This window comes from Salmo salar, chromosome ssa17, assembly GCF_905237065.1.
Source record: "Salmo salar chromosome ssa17, Ssal_v3.1, whole genome shotgun sequence".
Lineage (NCBI taxonomy): Eukaryota > Metazoa > Chordata > Actinopteri > Salmoniformes > Salmonidae > Salmo > Salmo salar.
The window spans coordinates 31,506,221-31,530,430 of NC_059458.1; the positions used below are offsets into that span (position 1 = coordinate 31,506,221).

Below are 24,210 nucleotides of genomic sequence, written 5' to 3' on the forward strand. Positions count from 1 at the left end.
CTGGGACTAAACATCTCCCTCTGCAACTGGATCCTGGACTTCCTGACAGGTCACCCCCAGGTGGTAAGGGTAGGTAGCAACACATCTGCCACGCTGATCCTCAACACTGGAGCCCCTCAGGGGTGCGTGCTCAGTCCCCTCCTGTACTCCTTGTTCAACCACGACTGCATGGCCATGCACGACTCCAACACCATCGTTAAGTTTGCAGTCGACACAACAGTGGTAGGCCTGATCACCGACAACGACCAGACAGCCTATAGGGAGGAGGTCAGAGACCTGGCCGGGTGGTGCCAGAATAACCTATCCCTCAACGTAACCAAGACTAAGGAGATGATTGTGAAGTACAGGAAAAGGAGGACCGAGCACGCCCCCATTCTCATCGACGGGGCTGTAGTAGAGCAGGTTGAGAGCTTCAAGTTCCTTGGTGTCCTCATCACCAACAAACTAGAATGGTCCAAAAACACCAAGACAGTTGTGAAGAGGGCACGACAAAGCCTAATCCCCCCTCAGGAAACTAAAAAGATTTGTCATGGGTCCTCAGATCCTCAAAAGGTTCTACAGCTGCAACATCGAGAGCATCCTGACTGGTTGCATCACTGCCTGGTACGGCAATTGCTCGGCCTCCGACCGCAAGGCAGACAGAATCGTCATGTCAAAGAAATTACGTTGAACCAACGTGGAATAGAAGTTGAATTGACGTCTGTGCCCAGTGGATTAATACTGTTTATTAACTTGTTTGGCAGATGACTGACATGCCTCCCTCCCTCTCTTTGTCTCTGTCTCTCTCTCTATCGCTGTCTCTTACCATCTCTCCCCCCAGACCATCTGAGGTGCACCCAGAGCCTCCTGTTGGTGCTCCTGAGGGCCCGTCAGAGGCTGAAGCTGGGTACCTGCAGGTGCTGGACGGTGAGGGTCGACCCTTGTGTCTGTCCTGCCACAAGGCCTGTGGGTCCACCGGAGGAGCCTGGGACACCTGCTTCTGTAGCCAGACGTAAGTCGCTGCATCATCAAAGTAAAGCCAAGTTCACCCATCAGTGGTGTTGTATATCCGGCTATTATTAGTGTTGCCTCGTAGGTCTACTGTGTTCCTTTATTAAAGCTCTACAAAGGAAACATCGTTATTCTGTTGTATTCTACTTCATCTATCCTATCATAGATGTCAGGAGGAGTTCCAGCTACGCTCCAGCCAGGCCTACATGCGTGCCCGGGTACTGCAGACTGAGCAGGGGGTGTGTCAGAGCTGCGGCCTGCAAGCCCACCAGCTGTACCTGAAGGTCCGCGACGCCCCGCCCACACACAGGAAGGAGATGCTAGAGAACACCTGGCTGGCCCAGCTGTCACTCAAACAGGTTGGTTGGTTTGGATGTCTTTAGCCCCCCAGGTCTGTGATACAGAGAGGGACCTAGGACCATTCCATTACTCTGTATGGGGTCTGACCTACACTACCTGAGCTCTCTTAGCCAGAATACAGTCTTCTACATGACTTCATGAGCCCTTTACAGACAGGAGATTTTTAAAGGTCCACAAATCTACAGACAGAGAGAACAGGAGGGTAAAAGTCATACTATTGATGTGGGTTGATTTTCAACTGGATTTATCAAAGAGCAGTATCATCTCTCTCTTCTCAAATTAGCATATCACATTACTGAAGTTGTACAGAAAACACTCCGCTGAAATGGATAGGACCCATTTAGACAGTTGAAGCCACTTATGATGTAAAGCAGAGTGTGTAGCGTCGAGAACAGACGGGTTTCCCCTGGATCTGGGGAGACCACTAAAGGCTTTAGTCGACATTATATTATACACTGGGAGAGGAGGGGGAGAGACCACTAAAGGCTTTAGTCGACATTATATTATACACTGGGAGAGGAGGGGGAGAGACCACTAAAGGCTTTAGTAGACATTATATTATACACTGGGAGAGGAGGGGAGAGAGACCACTAAAGGCTTTAGTAGACATTATATTATACACTGGGAGAGGAGGGGAGAGAGACCACTAAAGGCTTTAGTAGACATTATATTATACACTGGGAGAGGAGGAGAGAGAGACCACTAAAGGCTTTAGTCGACATTATATTATACACTGGGAGAGGAGGGGAGAGACCACTAAAGGCTTTAGTAGACATTATATTATACACTGGGAGAGGAGGGGAGAGACCACTAAAGGCTTTAGTAGACATTATATTATACACTGGGAGAGGAGGGGGAGAGAGACCACTAAAGGCTTTAGTAGACATTATATTATACACTGGGAGAGGAGGGGGAGAGACCACTAAAGGCTTTAGTAGACATTATATTATACACTGGGAGAGGAGGGGGAGAGAGACCACTAAAGGCTTTAGTAGACATTATATTATACACTGGGAGAGGAGGGGGAGAGAGACCACTAAAGGCTTTAGTAGACATTATATTATACACTGGGAGAGGAGGGGAGAGAGACCACTAAAGGCTTTAGTAGACATTATATTATACACTGGGAGAGGAGGGGAGAGACCACTAAAGGCTTTAGTAGACATTATATTATACACTGGGAGAGGAGGAGTACAGACCACTAAAGGCTTTAGTAGACATTATATTATACACTGGGAGAGGAGGGGAGAGACCACTAAAGGCTTTAGTAGACATTATATTATACACTGGGAGAGGAGGGGGAGAGAGACCACTAAAGGCTTTAGTAGACATTATATTATACACTGGGAGAGGAGGGGAGAGAGACCACTAAAGGCTTTAGTAGACATTATATTATACACTGGGAGAGGAGGGGAGAGACCACTAAAGGCTTTAGTAGACATTATATTATACACTGGGAGAGGAGGGGGAGAGAGACCACTAAAGGCTTTAGTAGACATTATATTATACACTGGGAGAGGAGGGGAGAGAGACCACTAAAGGCTTTAGTAGACATATTATACACTGGGAGAGGAGGGGAGAGAGACCACTAAAGGCTTTAGTAGACATTATATTATACACTGGGAGAGGAGGGGGAGAGAGACCACTAAAGGCTTTAGTAGACATTATATTATACACTGGGAGAGGAGGGGAGAGAGACCACTAAAGGCTTTAGTAGACATATTATACACTGGGAGAGGAGGGGAGAGACCACTAAAGGCTTTAGTCGACATTATATTATACACTGGGAGAGGAGGGGGAGAGAGACCACTAAAGGCTTTAGTCGACATTATATTATACACTGGGAGAGGAGGGGGAGAGAGACCACTAAAGGCTTTAGTAGACATTATATTATACACTGGGAGAGGAGGGGGAGAGAGACCACTAAAGGCTTTAGTAGACATTATATTATACACTGGGAGAGGAGGGGTGAGACCACTAAAGGCTTTAGTAGACATTATATTATACACTGGGAGAGGAGGGGAGAGAGACCACTAAAGGCTTTAGTCGACATTATATTATACACTGGGAGAGGAGGGGGAGAGAGACCACTAAAGGCTTTAGTAGACATTATATTATACACTGGGAGAGGAGGGGAGAGACCACTAAAGGCTTTAGTAGACATTATATTATACACTGGGAGAGGAGGGGGAGAGAGACCACTAAAGGCTTTAGTAGACATTATATTATACACTGGGAGAGGAGGGGGAGAGAGACCACTAAAGGCTTTAGTAGACATTATATTATACACTGGGAGAGGAGGGGGAGAGACCACTAAAGGCTTTAGTAGACATTATATTATACACTGGGAGAGGAGGGCGAGAGAGACCACTAAAGGCTTTAGTAGACATTATATTATACACTGGGAGAGGAGGGGAGAGAGACCACTAAAGGCTTTAGTAGACATTATATTATACACTGGGAGAGGAGGGGGAGAGACCACTAAAGGCTTTAGTAGACATTATATTATACACTGGGAGAGGAGGGGGAGAGGCCACTAAAGGCTTTAGTAGACATTATATTATACACTGGGAGAGGAGGAGAGAGAGACCACTAAAGGCTTTAGTAGACATTATATTATACACTGGGAGAGGAGGGGGAGAGAGACCACTAAAGGCTTTAGTAGACATTATATTATACACTGGGAGAGGAGGGGGACAGACCACTAAAGGCTTTAGTAGACATTATATTATACACTGGGAGAGGAGGGGAGAGAGACCACTAAAGGCTTTAGTAGACATTATATTATACACTGGGAGAGGAGGGGAGAGAGACCACTAAAGGCTTTAGTAGACATATTATTATACACTGGGAGAGGAGGGGAGAGAGACCACTAAAGGCTTTAGTAGACATTATATTATACACTGGGAGGGGAGAGACCACTAAAGGCTTTAGTAGACATTATATTATACACTGGGAGAGGAGGGGGAGAGAGACCACTAAAGGCTTTAGTAGACATTATATTATACACTGGGAGAGGAGGGGGAGAGACCACTAAAGGCTTTAGTAGACATTATATTATACACTGGGAGAGGAGGGGGACAGACCACTAAAGGCTTTAGTAGACATTATATTATACACTGGGAGAGGAGGGGAGAGAGACCACTAAAGGCTTTAGTAGACATTATATTATACACTGGGAGAGGAGGGGGAGAGAGACCACTAAAGGCTTTAGTAGACATTATATTATACACTGGGAGAGGAGGGGAGAGAGACCACTAAAGGCTTTAGTAGACATTATATTATACACTGGGAGAGGAGGGGGAGAGAGACCACTAAAGGCTTTAGTAGACATTATATTATACACTGGGAGAGGAGGGGGAGAGAGACCACTAAAGGCTTTAGTAGACATTATATTATACACTGGGAGAGGAGGGGGAGAGACCACTAAAGGCTTTAGTAGACATTATATTATACACTGGGAGAGGAGGGGGAGAGAGACCACTAAAGGCTTTAGTAGACATTATATTATACACTGGGAGAGGAGGGGGAGAGACCACTAAAGGCTTTAGTAGACATTATATTATACACTGGGAGAGGAGGGGGAGAGACAACTAAAGGCTTTAGTAGACATTATATTATACACTGGGAGAGGAGGGGAGAGAGACCACTAAAGGCTTTAGTAGACATTATATTATACACTGGGAGAGGAGGGGGAGAGACCACTAAAGGCTTTAGTAGACATTATATTATACACTGGGAGAGGAGGGGGAGAGAGACCACTAAAGGCTTTAGTAGACATTATATTATACACTGGGAGAGGAGGGGAGAGAGACCACTAAAGGCTTTAGTAGACATTATATTATACACTGGGAGAGGAGGGGAGAGAGACCACTAAAGGCTTTAGTAGACATTATATTATACACTGGGAGAGGAGGGGGAGAGAGACCACTAAAGGCTTTAGTAGACATTATATTATACACTGGGAGAGGAGGGGGAGAGAGACCACTAAAGGCTTTAGTAGACATTATATTATACACTGGGAGAGGAGGGGGAGAGACCACTAAAGGCTTTAGTAGACATTATATTATACACTGGGAGAGGAGGGGAGAGAGACCACTAAAGGCTTTAGTAGACATTATATTATACACTGGGAGAGGAGGGGGAGAGAGACCACTAAAGGCTTTAGTAGACATTATATTATACACTGGGAGAGGAGGGGGAGAGAGACCACTAAAGGCTTTAGTAGACATTATATTATACACTGGGAGAGGAGGGGGGAGAGACCACTAAAGGCTTTAGTAGACATTATATTATACACTGGGAGAGGAGGGGGAGAGAGACCACTAAAGGCTTTAGTAGACATTATATTATACACTGGGAGAGGAGGGGAGAGAGACCACTAAAGGCTTTAGTAGACATTATATTATACACTGGGAGAGGAGGGGAGAGACCACTAAAGGCTTTAGTAGACATTATATTATACACTGGGAGAGGAGGGGGAGAGAGACCACTAAAGGCTTTAGTAGACATTATATTATACACTGGGAGAGGAGGGGGAGAGACCACTAAAGGCTTTAGTAGACATTATATTATACACTGGGAGAGGAGGGGAGAGAGACCACTAAAGGCTTTAGTAGACATTATATTATACACTGGGAGAGGAGGGGAGAGAGACCACTAAAGGCTTTAGTAGACATTATATTATACACTGGGAGAGGAGGGGAGAGAGACCACTAAAGGCTTTAGTAGACATTATATTATACACTGGGAGAGGAGGGGGGAGAGACCACTAAAGGCTTTAGTAGACATTATATTATACACTGGGAGAGGAGGGGAGAGAGACCACTAAAGGCTTTAGTAGACATTATATTATACACTGGGAGAGGAGGGGAGAGAGACCACTAAAGGCTTTAGTAGACATTATATTATACACTGGGAGAGGAGGGGAGAGAGACCACTAAAGGCTTTAGTAGACATTATATTATACACTGGGAGAGGAGGGGAGAGAGACCACTAAAGGCTTTAGTAGACATTATATTATACACTGGGAGAGGAGGGGAGAGAGACCACTAAAGGCTTTAGTAGACATTATATTATACACTGGGAGAGGAGGGGGAGAGACCACTAAAGGCTTTAGTAGACATTATATTATACACTGGGAGAGGAGGGGAGAGAGACCACTAAAGGCTTTAGTAGACATTATATTATACACTGGGAGAGGAGGGGAGAGAGACCACTAAAGGCTTTAGTAGACATTATATTATACACTGGGAGAGGAGGGGAGAGAGACCACTAAAGGCTTTAGTAGACATTATATTATACACTGGGAGAGGAGGGGGAGAGAGACCACTAAAGGCTTTAGTAGACATTATATTATACACTGGGAGAGGAGGGGGAGAGACCACTAAAGGCTTTAGTAGACATTATATTATACACTGGGAGAGGAGGGGGAGAGACCACTAAAGGCTTTAGTAGACATTATATTATACACTGGGAGAGGAGGGGGAGAGAGACCACTAAAGGCTTTAGTAGACATTATATTATACACTGGGAGAGGAGGGGGAGAGAGACCACTAAAGGCTTTAGTAGACATTATATTATACACTGGGAGAGGAGGGGGAGAGAGACCACTAAAGGCTTTAGTAGACATTATATTATACACTGGGAGAGGAGGGGGAGAGAGACCACTAAAGGCTTTAGTAGACATTATATTATACACTGGGAGAGGAGGGGAGAGAGACCACTAAAGGCTTTAGTAGACATTATATTATACACTGGGAGAGGAGGGGGAGAGACCACTAAAGGCTTTAGTAGACATTATATTATACACTGGGAGAGGAGGGGGAGAGAGACCACTAAAGGCTTTAGTAGACATTATATTATACACTGGGAGAGGAGGGGGAGAGACCACTAAAGGCTTTAGTAGACATTATATTATACACTGGGAGAGGAGGGGAGAGAGACCACTAAAGGCTTTAGTAGACATTATATTATACACTGGGAGAGGAGGGGGAGAGAGACCACTAAAGGCTTTAGTAGACATTATATTATACACTGGGAGAGGAGGGGAGAGAGACCACTAAAGGCTTTAGTAGACATTATATTATACACTGGGAGAGGAGGGGAGAGAGACCACTAAAGGCTTTAGTAGACATTATATTATACACTGGGAGAGGAGGGGGAGAGAGACCACTAAAGGCTTTAGTAGACATTATATTATACACTGGGAGAGGAGGGGGAGAGAGACCACTAAAGGCTTTAGTAGACATTATATTATACACTGGGAGAGGAGGGGAGAGAGACCACTAAAGGCTTTAGTAGACATTATATTATACACTGGGAGAGGAGGGGGAGAGAGACCACTAAAGGCTTTAGTAGACATTATATTATACACTGGGAGAGGAGGGGAGAGAGACCACTAAAGGCTTTAGTAGACATTATATTATACACTGGGAGAGGAGGGGGAGAGACCACTAAAGGCTTTAGTAGACATTATATTATACACTGGGAGAGGAGGGGGAGAGACCACTAAAGGCTTTAGTAGACATTATATTATACACTGGGAGAGGAGGGGAGAGACCACTAAAGGCTTTAGTAGACATTATATTATACACTGGGAGAGGAGGGGGAGAGACCACTAAAGGCTTTAGTAGACATTATATTATACACTGGGAGAGGAGGGGGAGAGACCACTAAAGGCTTTAGTAGACATTATATTATACACTGGGAGAGGAGGGGGAGAGAGACCACTAAAGGCTTTAGTAGACATTATATTATACACTGGGAGAGGAGGGGGAGAGAGACCACTAAAGGCTTTAGTAGACATTATATTATACACTGGGAGAGGAGGGGGAGAGAGACCACTAAAGGCTTTAGTAGACATTATATTATACACTGGGAGAGGAGGGGGAAGAGAGACCACTAAAGGCTTTAGTAGACATTATATTATACACTGGGAGAGGAGGGGAGAGAGACCACTAAAGGCTTTAGTAGACATTATATTATACACTGGGAGAGGAGGGGGAGAGACCACTAAAGGCTTTAGTAGACATTATATTATACACTGGGAGAGGAGGGGGAGAGAGACCACTAAAGGCTTTAGTAGACATTATATTATACACTGGGAGAGGAGGGGGACAGACCACTAAAGGCTTTAGTAGACATTATATAAGACACTGGGAGAGGAGGGGGAGAGAGACCACTAAAGGCTTTAGTAGACATTATATTATACACTGGGAGAGGAGGGGGAGAGACCACTAAAGGCTTTAGTAGACATTATATTATACACTGGGAGAGGAGGGGAGAGAGACCACTAAAGGCTTTAGTAGACATTATATTATACACTGGGAGAGGAGGGGAGAGAGACCACTAAAGGCTTTAGTAGACATTATATTATACACTGGGAGAGGAGGGGAGAGAGACCACTAAAGGCTTTAGTAGACATTATATTATACACTGGGAGAGGAGGGGAGAGAGACCACTAAAGGCTTTAGTAGACATTATATTATACACTGGGAGAGGAGGGGAGAGAGACCACTAAAGGCTTTAGTAGACATATTATACACTGGGAGAGGAGGGGAGAGAGACCACTAAAGGCTTTAGTAGACATTATATTATACACTGGGAGAGGAGGGGGAGAGAGACCACTAAAGGCTTTAGTAGACATTATATTATACACTGGGAGAGGAGGGGGAGAGAGACCACTAAAGGCTTTAGTAGACATTATATTATACACTGGGAGAGGAGGGGGAGAGAGACCACTAAAGGCTTTAGTAGACATTATATTATACACTGGGAGAGGAGGGGAGAGAGACCACTAAAGGCTTTAGTAGACATTATATTATACACTGGGAGAGGAGGGGAGAGACCACTAAAGGCTTTAGTAGACATTATATTATACACTGGGAGAGGAGGGGAGAGACCACTAAAGGCTTTAGTAGACATTATATTATACACTGGGAGAGGAGGGGGAGAGAGACCACTAAAGGCTTTAGTAGACATTATATTATACACTGGGAGAGGAGAGGGACAGACCACTAAAGGCTTTAGTAGACATTATATTATACACTGGGAGAGGAGGGGGAGAGAGACCACTAAAGGCTTTAGTAGACATTATATTATACACTGGGAGAGGAGGGGAGAGACCACTAAAGGCTTTAGTAGACATTATATTATACACTGGGAGAGGAGGGGAGAGAGACCACTAAAGGCTTTAGTAGACATTATATTATACACTGGGAGAGGAGGGGAGAGAGACCACTAAAGGCTTTAGTAGACATTATATTATACACTGGGAGAGGAGGGGAGAGAGACCACTAAAGGCTTTAGTAGACATTATATTATACACTGGGAGAGGAGGGGGAGAGAGACCACTAAAGGCTTTAGTAGACATTATATTATACACTGGGAGAGGAGGGGGAGAGACCACTAAAGGCTTTAGTAGACATTATATTATACACTGGGCGAGGAGGGGGAGAGACCACTAAAGGCTTTAGTAGACATTATATTATACACTGGGAGAGGAGGGGGAGAGAGACCACTAAAGGCTTTAGTAGACATTATATTATACACTGGGAGAGGAGGGGGAGAGAGACCACTAAAGGCTTTAGTAGACATTATATTATACACTGGGAGAGGAGGGGAGAGAGACCACTAAAGGCTTTAGTAGACATTATATTATACACTGGGAGAGGAGGGGGGAGAGAGACCACTAAAGGCTTTAGTAGACATTATATTATACACTGGGAGAGGAGGGGGAGAGAGACCACTAAAGGCTTTAGTAGACATTATATTATACACTGGGAGAGGAGGGGAGAGACCACTAAAGGCTTTAGTAGACATTATATTATACACTGGGAGAGGAGGGGAGAGAGACCACTAAAGGCTTTAGTAGACATTATATTATACACTGGGAGAGGAGGGGAGAGAGACCACTAAAGGCTTTAGTAGACATTATATTATACACTGGGAGAGGAGGGGGAGAGAGACCACTAAAGGCTTTAGTAGACATTATATTATACACTGGGAGAGGAGGGGAGAGAGACCACTAAAGGCTTTAGTAGACATTATATTATACACTGGGAGAGGAGGGGGAGAGAGACCACTAAAGGCTTTAGTAGACATTATATTATACACTGGGAGAGGAGGGGGAGAGAGACCACTAAAGGCTTTAGTAGACATTATATTATACACTGGGAGAGGAGGGGGAGAGACCACTAAAGGCTTTAGTAGACATTATATTATACACTGGGAGAGGAGGGGGAGAGAGACCACTAAAGGCTTTAGTAGACATTATATTATACACTGGGAGAGGAGGGGGGACAGACCACTAAAGGCTTTAGTAGACATTATATTATACACTGGGAGAGGAGGGGGAGAGACCACTAAAGGCTTTAGTAGACATTATATTATACACTGGGAGAGGAGGGGAGAGAGACCACTAAAGGCTTTAGTAGACATTATATTATACACTGGGAGAGGAGGGGTGAGACCACTAAAGGCTTTAGTAGACATTATATTATACAATGGGAGAGGAGGGGGAGAGACCACTAAAGGCTTTAGTTGACATTATATTATACACTGGGAGAGGAGGGGTGAGACCACTAAAGGCTTTAGTAGACATTATATTATACACTGGGAGAGGAGGGGGAGAGACCACTAAAGGCTTTAGTAGACATTATATTATACACTGGGAGAGGAGGGGGAGAGACCACTAAAGGCTTTAGTAGACATTATATTATACACTGGGAGAGGAGGGGGAGAGACCACTAAAGGCTTTAGTAGACATTATATTATACACTGGGAGAGGAGGGGGAGAGAGACCACTAAAGGCTTTAGTAGACATTATATTATACACTGGGAGAGGAGGGGGAGAGAGACCACTAAAGGCTTTAGTAGACATTATATTATACACTGGGAGAGGAGAGGGAGAGACCACTAAAGGCTTTAGTAGACATTATATTATACACTGGGAGAGGAGGGGAGAGGCCACTAAAGGCTTTAGTAGACATTATATTATACACTGGGAGAGGAGGGGGAGAGAGACCACTAAAGGCTTTAGTAGACATTATATTATACACTGGGAGAGGAGAGGGACAGACCACTAAAGGCTTTAGTAGACATTATATTATACACTGGGAGAGGAGGGGGAGAGGCCACTAAAGGCTTTAGTAGACATTATATTATACACTGGGAGAGGAGGGGGAGAGAGACCACTAAAGGCTTTAGTAGACATTATATTATACACTGGGAGAGGAGGGGGAGAGAGACCACTAAAGGCTTTAGTAGACATTATATTATACACTGGGAGAGGAGGGGAGAGAGACCACTAAAGGCTTTAGTAGACATTATATTATACACTGGGAGAGGAGGGGAGAGAGACCACTAAAGGCTTTAGTAGACATATTATACACTGGGAGAGGAGGGGAGAGAGACCACTAAAGGCTTTAGTCGACATTATATTATACACTGGGAGAGGAGGGGGAGAGAGACCACTAAAGGCTTTAGTAGACATTATATTATACACTGGGAGAGGAGGGGGAGAGACCACTAAAGGCTTTAGTAGACATTATATTATACACTGGGAGAGGAGGGGGAGAGAGACCACTAAAGGCTTTAGTAGACATTATATTATACACTGGGAGAGGAGGGGGAGAGACCACTAAAGGCTTTAGTAGACATTATATTATACACTGGGAGAGGAGGGGGAGAGAGACCACTAAAGGCTTTAGTAGACATTATATTATACACTGGGAGAGGAGGGGGAGAGAGACCACTAAAGGCTTTAGTAGACATTATATTATACACTGGGAGAGGAGAGGGACAGACCACTAAAGGCTTTAGTAGACATTATATTATACACTGGGAGAGGAGGGGGAGAGAGACCACTAAAGGCTTTAGTAGACATTATATTATACACTGGGAGAGGAGGGGGAGAGAGACCACTAAAGGCTTTAGTAGACATTATATTATACACTGGGAGAGGAGGGGGAGAGAGAGCACTAAAGGCTTTAGTAGACATTATATTATACACTGGGAGAGGAGAGGGACAGACCACTAAAGGCTTTAGTAGACATTATATTATACACTGGGAGAGGAGGGGGGAGAGAGACCACTAAAGGCTTTAGTAGACATTATATTATACACTGGGAGAGGAGGGGGAGAGAGACCACTAAAGGCTTTAGTAGACATTATATTATACACTGGGAGAGGAGGGGGAGAGACCACTAAAGGCTTTAGTAGACATTATATTATACACTGGGAGAGGAGGGGGAGAGACCACTAAAGGCTTTAGTAGACATTATATTATACACTGGGAGAGGAGGGGAGAGAGACCACTAAAGGCTTTAGTAGACATTATATTATACACTGGGAGAGAGACCACTAAAGGCTTTAGTAGACATTATATTATACACTGGGAGAGGAGGGGGAGAGAGACCACTAAAGGCTTTAGTAGACATTATATTATACACTGGGAGAGGAGGGGGAGAGACCACTAAAGGCTTTAGTAGACATTATATTATACACTGGGAGAGGAGGGGGAGAGACCACTAAAGGCTTTAGTAGACATTATATTATACACTGGGAGAGGAGGGGGAGAGAGACCACTAAAGGCTTTAGTAGACATTATATTATACACTGGGAGAGGAGGGGGAGAGAGACCACTAAAGGCTTTAGTAGACATTATATTATACACTGGGAGAGGAGGGGAGAGAGACCACTAAAGGCTTTAGTAGACATTATATTATACACTGGGAGAGGAGGGGGAGAGAGACCACTAAAGGCTTTAGTAGACATTATATTATACACTGGGAGAGGAGGGGGAGAGAGACCACTAAAGGCTTTAGTAGACATTATATTATACACTGGGAGAGGAGGGGGAGAGACCACTAAAGGCTTTAGTAGACATTATATTATACACTGGGAGAGGAGGGGGAGAGAGACCACTAAAGGCTTTAGTAGACATTATATTATACACTGGGAGAGGAGGGGGAGAGACCACTAAAGGCTTTAGTAGACATTATATTATACACTGGGAGAGGAGGGGGAGAGACCACTAAAGGCTTTAGTAGACATTATATTATACACTGGGAGAGGAGGGGAGAGAGACCACTAAAGGCTTTAGTAGACATTATATTATACACTGGGAGAGGAGGGGGAGAGACCACTAAAGGCTTTAGTAGACATTATATTATACACTGGGAGAGGAGGGGGAGAGAGACCACTAAAGGCTTTAGTAGACATTATATTATACACTGGGAGAGGAGGGGGAGAGAGACCACTAAAGGCTTTAGTAGACATATTATACACTGGGAGAGGAGGGGAGAGAGACCACTAAAGGCTTTAGTCGACATTATATTATACACTGGGAGAGGAGGGGGAGAGAGACCACTAAAGGCTTTAGTAGACATTATATTATACACTGGGAGAGGAGGGGGAGAGAGACCACTAAAGGCTTTAGTAGACATTATATTATACACTGGGAGAGGAGGGGGAGAGAGACCACTAAAGGCTTTAGTAGACATTATATTATACACTGGGAGAGGAGGGGGAGAGACCACTAAAGGCTTTAGTAGACATTATATTATACACTGGGAGAGGAGGGGGAGAGAGACCACTAAAGGCTTTAGTAGACATTATATTATACACTGGGAGAGGAGGGGGAGAGAGACCACTAAAGGCTTTAGTAGACATTATATTATACACTGGGAGAGGAGGGGGAGAGAGACCACTAAAGGCTTTAGTAGACATTATATTATACACTGGGAGAGGAGGGGAGAGAGACCACTAAAGGCTTTAGTAGACATTATATTATACACTGGGAGAGGAGAGGGACAGACCACTAAAGGCTTTAGTAGACATTATATTATACACTGGGAGAGGAGGGGGAGAGGCCACTAAAGGCTTTAGTAGACATTATATTATACACTGGGAGAGGAGGGGGAGAGAGACCACTAAAGGCTTTAGTAGACATTATATTATACACTGGGAGAGGAGAGGGACAGACCACTAAAGGCTTTAGTAGACATTATATTATACACTGGGAGAGGAGGGGGAGAGGCCACTAAAGGCTTTAGTAGACATTATATTATACACTGGGAGAGGAGGGGGAGAGAGACCACTAAAGGCTTTAGTAGACATTATATTATACACTGGGAGAGGAGGGGAGAGAGACCACTAAAGGCTTTAGTAGACATTATATTATACACTGGGAGAGGAGGGGAGAGAGACCACTAAAGGCTTTAGTAGACATTATATTATACACTGGGAGAGGAGGGGAGAGAGACCACTAAAGGCTTTAGTAGACATTATATTATACACTGGGAGAGGAGGGGGAGAGACCACTAAAGGCTTTAGTAGACATTATATTATACACTGGGAGAGGAGGGGAGAGACCACTAAAGGCTTTAGTAGACATTATATTATACACTGGGAGAGGAGGAGTACAGACCACTAAAGGCTTTAGTAGACATTATATTATACACATGGAGAGGAGGGGGAGAGACCACTAAAGGCTTTAGTAGACATTATATTATACACTGGGAGAGGAGGGGAGAGACCACTAAAGGCTTTAGTAGACATTATATTATACACTGGGAGAGGAGGGGAGAGACCACTAAAGGCTTTAGTAGACATTATATTATACACTGGGAGAGGAGGGGGAGAGAGACCACTAAAGGCTTTAGTAGACATTATATTATACACTGGGAGAGGAGGGGAGAGAGACCACTAAAGGCTTTAGTAGACATTATATTATACACTGGGAGAGGAGGGGGAGAGAGACCACTAAAGGCTTTAGTTGACATTATATTATACACTGGGAGAGGAGGGGTGAGACCACTAAAGGCTTTAGTAGACATTATATTATACAATGGGAGAGGAGGGGGAGAGACCACTAAAGGCTTTAGTAGACATTATGTTATACACTGGGAGAGGAGGGGAGAGAGACCACTAAAGGCTTTAGTAGACATTATATTATACACTGGGAGAGGAGGGGAGAGAGACCACTAAAGGCTTTAGTAGACATTATATTATACACTGGGAGAGGAGGGGGAGAGAGACCACTAAAGGCTTTAGTAGACATTATATTATACACTGGGAGAGGAGGGGAGAGAGACCACTAAAGGCTTTAGTAGACATTATATTATACACTGGGAGAGAGACCACTAAAGGCTTTAGTAGACATTATATTATACACTGGGAGAGGAGCCACTTATGATGGCTCCTCTGAGAGAGAAGAGGAGAACACTCAGTCCTCTCCACTACTGACTGACACTTATCTTCCTTGGAATCTGCTGCTTTGTGCTGGGGAAGATAAACCATTAGATGTGGAGGGGGTGTGGGTGGAGGGGGGGTGTGTGTGTGGAGGGGGGGTGTGTGTGTGGAGGGGGTGTACTGTACTGTTGACACACAAGTTCCTCTCTCAGCCTGTGTGCGTGTTTGACTTCCTCTCTCTCGGCTCACAGTAAATAGATTGGCCTGTACTGTCAGATCCTCCATGGATTTCTCCCACAGCTCAACCTCACCTCAGCCAAGAGCCTGTTTGATTTGGCTCTGCCATTTCTACTGTAAAGACCTTGTGCCGTCTCGCTCACAGATCAATGGCTGGATTTGGCCTGACACTAACAGGACCTCTGTACTGCACAGAAACCACCGAGAACAACTGCTGATTAATACATTGTATTGGTGCGCTGGTAATTGTGTCTGTGTGTGATGGTGTGTGTGCATGCTAGTTTCTGGGCTGAATCGTCCCCAGGGTTCCCCTTCTCTGGCTTTAGTAGAGGGTTTCTAAGGCATTCGTACACCAGTGGGGGAATGCAGAGTGAATGTTCTGTATGGAGCGAGGAGGGGGGTGGAATGCAGAGTGAATGTTCTGTATGGAGCGAGGAGGGGGGTGGAATGCAGAGTGAATGTTCTGTATGGAGCGAGGAGGGGGGGAATGCAGAGTGAATGTTCTGTATGGAGCGAGGAGGGGGGGTGGAATGCAGAGTGAATGTTCTGTATGGAGCGAGGAGGGGGGGAATGCAGAGTGAATGTTCTGTATGGAGCGAGGAGGGGGGGGAATGCAGAGTGAATGTTCTGTATGGAGCGAGGAGGGGGGGAATGCAGAGTGAATGTTCTGTATGGAGCGAGGAGGGGGGGGAATGCAGAGTGAATGTTCTGTATGGAGCGAGGAGGGGGGGGAATGCAGAGTGAATGTTCTGTATGGAGCGAGGAGGGGGGAATGCAAAGTGAATGTTCTGTATGGAGCGAGGAGGGGGGGAATGCAGAGTTAATGTTCTGTATGGAGCGAGGAGGGGGGGAACGCAGAGTGAATGTTCTGTATGGAGCGAGGGGGGGAGAATGCAGAGTGAATGTTCTGTATGGAGCGAGGAGGGGGGGAATGCAGAGTGAATGTTCTGTATGGAGCGAGGAGGGGGGGAATGCAGAGTGAATGTTCTGTATGGAGCGAGGAGGGGGGGAATGCAGAGTGAATGTTCTGTATGGAGCGAGGAGGGGGGGAATGCAGAGTGAATGTTCTGTATGGAGCGAGGGGGGGTGCAGAGTGAATGTTCTGTATGGAGCGAGGAGGGGGGGGGATGCAGAGTGAATGTTCTGTATGGAGCGAGGAGGGGGGGATGCAGAGTGAATGTTCTGTATGGAGCGAGGAGGGGGGTGGAATGCAGAGTGAATGTTCTGTATGGAGGGGGGGGGGAATGCAGAGTGAATGTTCTGTATGGAGCGAGGAGGGGGGGGGGAATGCAGAGTGAATGTTCTGTATGGAGCGAGGAGGGGGGGGAATGCAGAGTGAATGAAATGCCTCCATTTTGGTTCTAGTGTTCCCCAGCTCCAGGCCATAGAACTAGAATTACAGGCGTTTGATTTCCTACCTGTTCCCAGAGTCCCCAGCTCGTTCTCTTACATTAGAGACTTGTCATTCTCACTGTCTGAAGAGAGACAGACGGACACAGACAAACAGCCAGCCCGAGGAAACGTGATGCTGACATGGGAAGAATGACAAGATTCTATTATGAAAAACACATGGACAAAACTCATAAGGGATTTTACAAATATTTCTTACACCAAATTGTTTGTTTACCCGTTTGAGCTACTAAAACTGTAAATGATATAATCATTATACTACCTCTTTACTGAAAAATGTATTTATTAAAATTGTCTGTGTTGTGTCCAGCTGAATGAGATGATTCGTGCCCCTGTGGAGGGTCAGTTCTGGCAGGTGGACCACATCCGACCCGTCTACAGTGGGGGAGGACAGTGTTCCCTGGACAACCTACAGACACTCTGCACCGTCTGCCACAGAACCGTAAGAGTCCAGTACACACAGACACACACACACTATGGGCATGCACACCCCCCATCACACACAGTGTTCACTGGACAACCCGCACCGTCTGCCACAGAACCACAAGGGTCCTGGTCCCCGCTCCTCTGTGTCCACATAAACACTCAGTCCTACATGGTGCTTCATTACACCCTAGCCATATGCCCTCTCAGATCACCACCATGATAATACCATGTTATAGTATAATGCCATATTATAATATAATACCATGTTATAGTATAATACCATATTATAATATAATACCATGTTATAGTATAATACCCTATTATAATATAATACCATATTATAATATAATACCATGTTATAGTATAATACCATGTTATAATATAATACCATGTTATAGTATAATACCATATTATAATATAATACCATGTTATAGTATAATACCATATTATAATATAATACCATGTTATAGTATAATACCATGTTATAGTACACTGCTCAAAAAAATAAAGGGAACACTAAAACAACACATCCTAGATCTGAATGAATGAAATAATCTTATTAAATACTTTTTTCTTTACATAGTTGAATGTGCTGACAACAAAATCACACAAAAATAATCAATGGAAATCCAATTTATCAACCCATGGAGGTCTGGATTTGGAGTCACACTCAAAATTAAAGTGGAAAACCACACTACAGGCTGATCCAACTTTGATGTAATGTCCTTAAAACAAGTCAAAATGAGGCTCAGTGGTGTGTGTGGCCTCCACGTGCCTGTATGACCTCCCTACAACGCCTGGGCATGCTCCTGATGAGGTGGCGGATGGTCTCCTGAGGGATCTCCTCCCAGACCTGGACTAAAGCATCCGCCAACTCCTGGACAGTCTGTGGTGCAACGTGGCGTTGGTGGATGGAGCGAGACATGATGTCCCAGATGTGCTCAATTGGATTCAGGTCTGGGGAACGGGCGGGCCAGTCCATAGCATCAATGCCTTCCTCTTGCAGGAACTGCTGACACACTCCAGCCACATGAGGTCTAGCATTGTCTTGCATTAGGAGGAACCCAGGGCCAACCGCACCAGCATATGGTCTCACAAGGGGTCTGAGGATCTCATCTCGGTACCTAATGGCAGTCAGGCTACCTCTGGCGAGCACATGGAGGGCTGTGCGGCCCCCCAAAGAAATGCCACCCCACACCATGTCTGACCCACCGCCAAACCAGTCATGCTGGAGGATGTTGCAGGCAGCAGAACGTTCTCCACGGCGTCTCCAGACTCTGTCACGTCTGTCACATGTGCTCAGTGTGAACCTGCTTTCATCTGTGAAGAGCACAGGGCGCCAGTGTTGAATTTGCCAATCTTGGTGTTCTCTGGCAAATGCCAAACGTCCTGCACGGTGTTGGGCTGTAAGCACAACCCCCACCTGTGGACGTCGGGCCCTCATACCACCCTCATGGAGTCTGTTTCTGACCGTTTGAGCAGACATATGCACATTTGTGGCCTGCTGGAGGTCATTTTGCAGGGCTCTGGCAGTGCTCCTCCTTGCACAAAGGCGGAGGTAGCGGTCCTGCTGCTGGGTTGTTGCCCTCCTACGGCCTCCTCCACGTCTCCTGATGTACTGGCCTGTCTCCTGGTAGCGCCTCCATGCTCTGGACACTACGCTGACAGACACAGCAAACCTTCTTGCCACAGCTCGCATTGATGTGCCATCCTGGATGAGCTGCACTACCTGAGCCACTTGTGTGGGTTGTAGACTCCGTCTCATGCTACCACTAGAGTGAAAGCACCGCCAGCATTCAAAAGTGACCAAAACAGTGACCAATAGGAACTGAGAAGTGGTCTATGGTCACCACCTGCAGAACCACTCCTTTATTGGGGGTGTCTTGCTAATTGCCTATAATTTCCACCTGTTGTCTATTCCATTTGCACAACAGCATGTGAAATTTATTGTCAATCAGTGTTGCTTCCTAAGTGGACAGTTTGATTTCACAGAAGTGTGATTGACTTGGAGTTACATTGTGTTGTTTAAGTGTTCCCTTTATTTTTTTGAGCAGTGTATATAATAACATTTTATAATATAATACCATGTTATGGTATAATACCATATTATAATATAATACCATGTTATAGTATAATACCATATTATAGTATAATAACATTTTATAATATAATACCATGTTATAGTATAATGCCATGTTATAGTATAATGCCATGTTATAGTATAATGCCATGTTAGAGTATAATACCATGTTATAGTATAATAAAATTTTTGAATATAATACCATGTAATAGTATAATGCCATGTTATAGTATAATGCCATGTTATAGTATAATACCATGTTATAGTATAATACCATGTTATAATATATACTATATACCATGTTATATACTATAATACCATGTTATAATATAATAACATTTTATAATGCCATGTTATAGTATAATGCCATGTTATAGTATAATACCATGTTATAATATATACTATATACCATGTTATATACTATAATACCATGTTATAATATAATAACATTTTATAATGCCATGTTATAGTATAATACCATGTTATAGTATAATACCATGTTATAATATATACTATATACCATGTTATATACTATAATAACATTTTATAATGCCATGTTATAGTATAATGCCATGTTATAGTATAATGCCATGTTATAGTATAATACCATGTTATAGTATAATACCATGTTATAGTATAATACCATGTTATAGTATAATACCATGTTATAGTATAATACCATATTATAATATAATACCATGTTATAGTATAATACCATGTTATAGTATAATACCATGTTATAGTATAATACCATGTTATAATATAATACCATGTTATAGTATAATACCATGTTATAGTATAATACCATGTTATAGTATCATGTTATAGTATCATACCATGTTATAATATAATACAGTATTGATGACAGTATGCTGTTTGTTTTACAGAGGACAGAGTATTGATGACAGTATGCTGTTTGTTTTACAGAGGACAGAGTATTGATGACAGTATGCTGTTTGTTTTACAGAGGACAGAGTATTGATGACAGTATGTTGTTTTACAGAGGACAGAGTATTGATGACAGTATGCTGTTTGTTTTACAGAGGACAGAGTATTGATGACAGTATGTTGTTTGTTTTACAGAGGACAGAGTATTGATGACAGTATGCTGTTTGTTTTACAGAGGACAGAGTATTGATGACAGTATGCTGTTTGTTTTACAGAGGACAGAGTATTGATGACAGTATGTTGTTTGTTTTACAGAGGACAGTATTGATGACAGTATGTTGTTTGTTTTACAGAGGACAGAGTATTGATGACAGTATGCTGTTTGTTTTACAGAGGACAGAGTATTGATGACAGTATGCTGTTTGTTTTACAGAGGACAGAGTATTGATGACAGTATGATGTTTGTTTTACAGAGGACAGAGTATTGATGACAGTATGCTGTTTGTTTTACAGAGGACAGAGTATTGATGACAGTATGTTGTTTGTTTTACAGAGGACAGAGTATTGATGACAGTATGTTGTTTGTTTTACAGAGGACAGAGTATTGATGACAGTATGCTGTTTGTTTTACAGAGGACAGAGTATTGATGACAGTATGCTGTTTGTTTTACAGAGGACAGAGTATTGATGACAGTATGCTGTTTGTTTTACAGAGGACAGAGTATTGATGACAGTATGTTGTTTGTTTTACAGAGGACAGCTCAGCAAGCCAAAGACAGAAGCCAGATGAAGAAAGGACTGGCAGCCTCCAAGGTGGCTTCAGACATCACTCGCTTCTTCATAAAGAAATGAAAATTAAATGAAATGTTTTCCTCATCCAAGGAAGGAGGGAAAGTTGGAGGAGTACTGAGTGACATAGGAAGGATGCTTCTTGAGTGTGTTGTCATCTCTGTGAAGAAGGCTACATGTCACAGTGGGTTCTCAATGCTGCCACTACTGTCCATGTTATGGATTCACCAGCAATCCAATGCAATGTAGAGGAACATAGCCTCCTTCCTTTAATTTCATCATGTTCAAGTTGGATCGTTGAGATTGTTGGTGTGAAGACTGTTCTTTCAGGGTGGTTTTTGTTGAGTTACCTGAATAGATTTAACTAAACAATGCTGCCTGTATCAAATGCAAATGTTCCAAATGTGCAGCTACGCTCCTTCCCATGTTGTCCCCGAACCGTCAGCAGTGAGCCTGGGTTGATTTATAACAGGCTTATCTAGCTCAGATACAGGCTGAACTGAACCAAGCTGGGCAGGCTGCTGCCTGTTTCAATTGCCAGCCTGCCTGCCTGCCTGCCGAGCGCTCGCTGCTATTTTAGGTTGTGCAAACTTGGTAGAAAAACCCTGATATGTGTGATGCTCTAGTTTACATCTTGACAGGATATCACAAGCAAGTGTTGTCCTTCATGTCCTCTACATGTAGTCTAGTTGGTAGTGTCTTTATGTCCTCTACATGTAGTCTAGTTGGTAGTGTCTTTATCTTCTCTACATGTAGTCTAGTTGGTAGTGTCTTTATCTTCTCTACATGTAGTCTAGTTGATAGTGTCTTTATGTCCTCTACATGTAGTCTAGTTGGTAGTGTCTTTATGTCCTCTACATGTAGTCTAGTTGGTAGTGTCTTTATGTCCTCTACATGTAGTCTAGTTGGTAGTGTCTTTATGTCCTCTACATGTAGTCTAGTTGGTAGTGTCTTTATGTCCTCTACATGTAGTCTAGTTGGTAGTGTCTTTATGTCCTCTACATGTAGTCTAGTTGGTAATGTCTTTATGTCCTCTACATGTAGTCTAGTTGGTAGTGTCTTTATGTCCTCTACATGTAGTCTAGTTGGTAGTGTCTTTATGTCCTCTACATGTAGTCTAGTTGATAGTGTCTTTATGTCCTCTACATGTAGTCTAGTTGGTAGTGTCTTTATGTCCTCTACATGTAGTCTAGTTGGTAGTGTCTTTATGTCCTCTACATGTAGTCTAGTTGATAGTGTCTTTATGTCCTCTACATGTAGTCTAGTTGGTAGTGTCTTTATGTCCTCTACATGTAGTCTAGTTGGTAGTGTCTTTATGTCCTCTACATGTAGTCTAGTTGATAGTGTCTTTATGTCCTCTACATGTAGTCTAGTTGGTAGTGTCTTTATGTCCTCTACATGTAGTCTAGTTGGTAGTGTCTTTATGTCCTCTACATGTAGTCTAGTTGGTAGTGTCTTTATGTCCTCTACATGTAGTCTAGTTGGTAGTGTCTTTATGTCCTCTACATGTAGTCTAGTTGGTAGTGTCTTTATGTCCTCTACATGTAGTCTAGTTGGTAGTGTCTTTATGTCCTCTACATGTAGTCTAGTTGGTAGTGTCTTTATGTCCTCTACATGTAGTCTAGTTGGTAGTGTCTTTATGTCCTCTACATGTAGTCTAGTTGGTAGTGTCTTTATGTCCTCTACATGTAGTCTAGTTGGTAGTGTCTTTATGTCCTCTACATGTAGTCTAGTTGGTAGTGTCTTTATGTCCTCTACATGTAGTCTAGTTGGTAGTGTCTTTATGTCCTCTACATGTAGTCTAGTTGGTAGTGTCTTTATGTCCTCTACATGTAGTCTAGTTGGTAGTGTCTTTATGTCCTCTACATGTAGTCTAGTTGGTAGTGTCTTTATGTCCTCTACATGTAGTCTAGTTGGTAGTGTCTTTATGTCCTCTACATGTAGTCTAGTTGGTAGTGTCTTTATGTCCTCTACATGTAGTCTAGTTGGTAGTGTCTTTATGTCCTCTACATGTAGTCTAGTTGGTAGTGTCTTTATGTCCTCTACATGTAGTCTAGTTGGTAGTGTCTTTATGTCCTCTACATGTAGTCTAGTTGGTAGTGTCTTTATGTCCTCTACATGTAGTCTAGTTGGTAGTGTCTTTATGTCCTCTACATGTAGTCTAGTTGGTAGTGTCTTTATGTCCTCTACATGTAGTCTAGTTGGTAGTGTCTTTATGTCCTCTACATGTAGTCTAGTTGGTAGTGTCTTTATGTCCTCTACATGTAGTCTAGTTGGTAGTGTCTTTATGTCCTCTACATGTAGTCTAGTTGGTAGTGTCTTTATGTCCTCTACATGTAGTCTAGTTGGTAGTGTCTTTATGTCCTCTACATGTAGTCTAGTTGGTAGTGTCTTTATGTCCTCTACATGTAGTCTAGCTGGTAGTGTCTTTATGTCCTCTACATGTAGTCTAGTTGGTAGTGTCTTTATGTCCTCTACATGTAGTCTAGTTGGTAGTGTCTTTATGTCCTCTACATGTAGTCTAGTTGGTAGTGTCTTTATGTCCTCTACATGTAGTCTAGTTGGTAGTGTCTTTATGTCCTCTACATGTAGTCTAGTTGGTAGTGTCTTTATGTCCTCTACATGTAGTCTAGTTGGTAGTGTCTTTATGTCCTCTACATGTAGTCTAGTTGGTAGTGTCTTTATGTCCTCTACATGTAGTCTAGTTGGTAGTGTCTTTATGTCCTCTACATGTAGTCTAGTTGGTAGTGTCTTTATGTCCTCTACATGTAGTCTAGTTGGTAGTGTCTTTATGTCCTCTACATGTAGTCTAGTTGGTAGTGTCTTTATGTCCT

At 43.4% G+C, this 24,210-nt stretch overlaps 1 protein-coding gene across 1 annotated transcript in view; it reads left to right on the top strand.

Annotated features, from left to right (window-relative positions):
* Positions 1-22,222, top strand: part of LOC106575916 (DNA annealing helicase and endonuclease ZRANB3) — a 90,001-nt gene extending 67,779 nt beyond the window's left edge. Inside the window, exons 21-24 of the mRNA XM_045698616.1 lie at positions 821-991; positions 1,157-1,349; positions 17,504-17,635; positions 21,341-22,222. Of these exons, the coding sequence (XP_045554572.1) occupies positions 821-991; positions 1,157-1,349; positions 17,504-17,635; positions 21,341-21,439 (595 nt within the window). The 3' untranslated portion in view covers positions 21,440-22,222. The remainder of the gene's footprint in view (positions 1-820; positions 992-1,156; positions 1,350-17,503; positions 17,636-21,340) is intronic.
* The last annotated feature ends 1,988 nt before the right edge of the window (positions 22,223-24,210 follow it).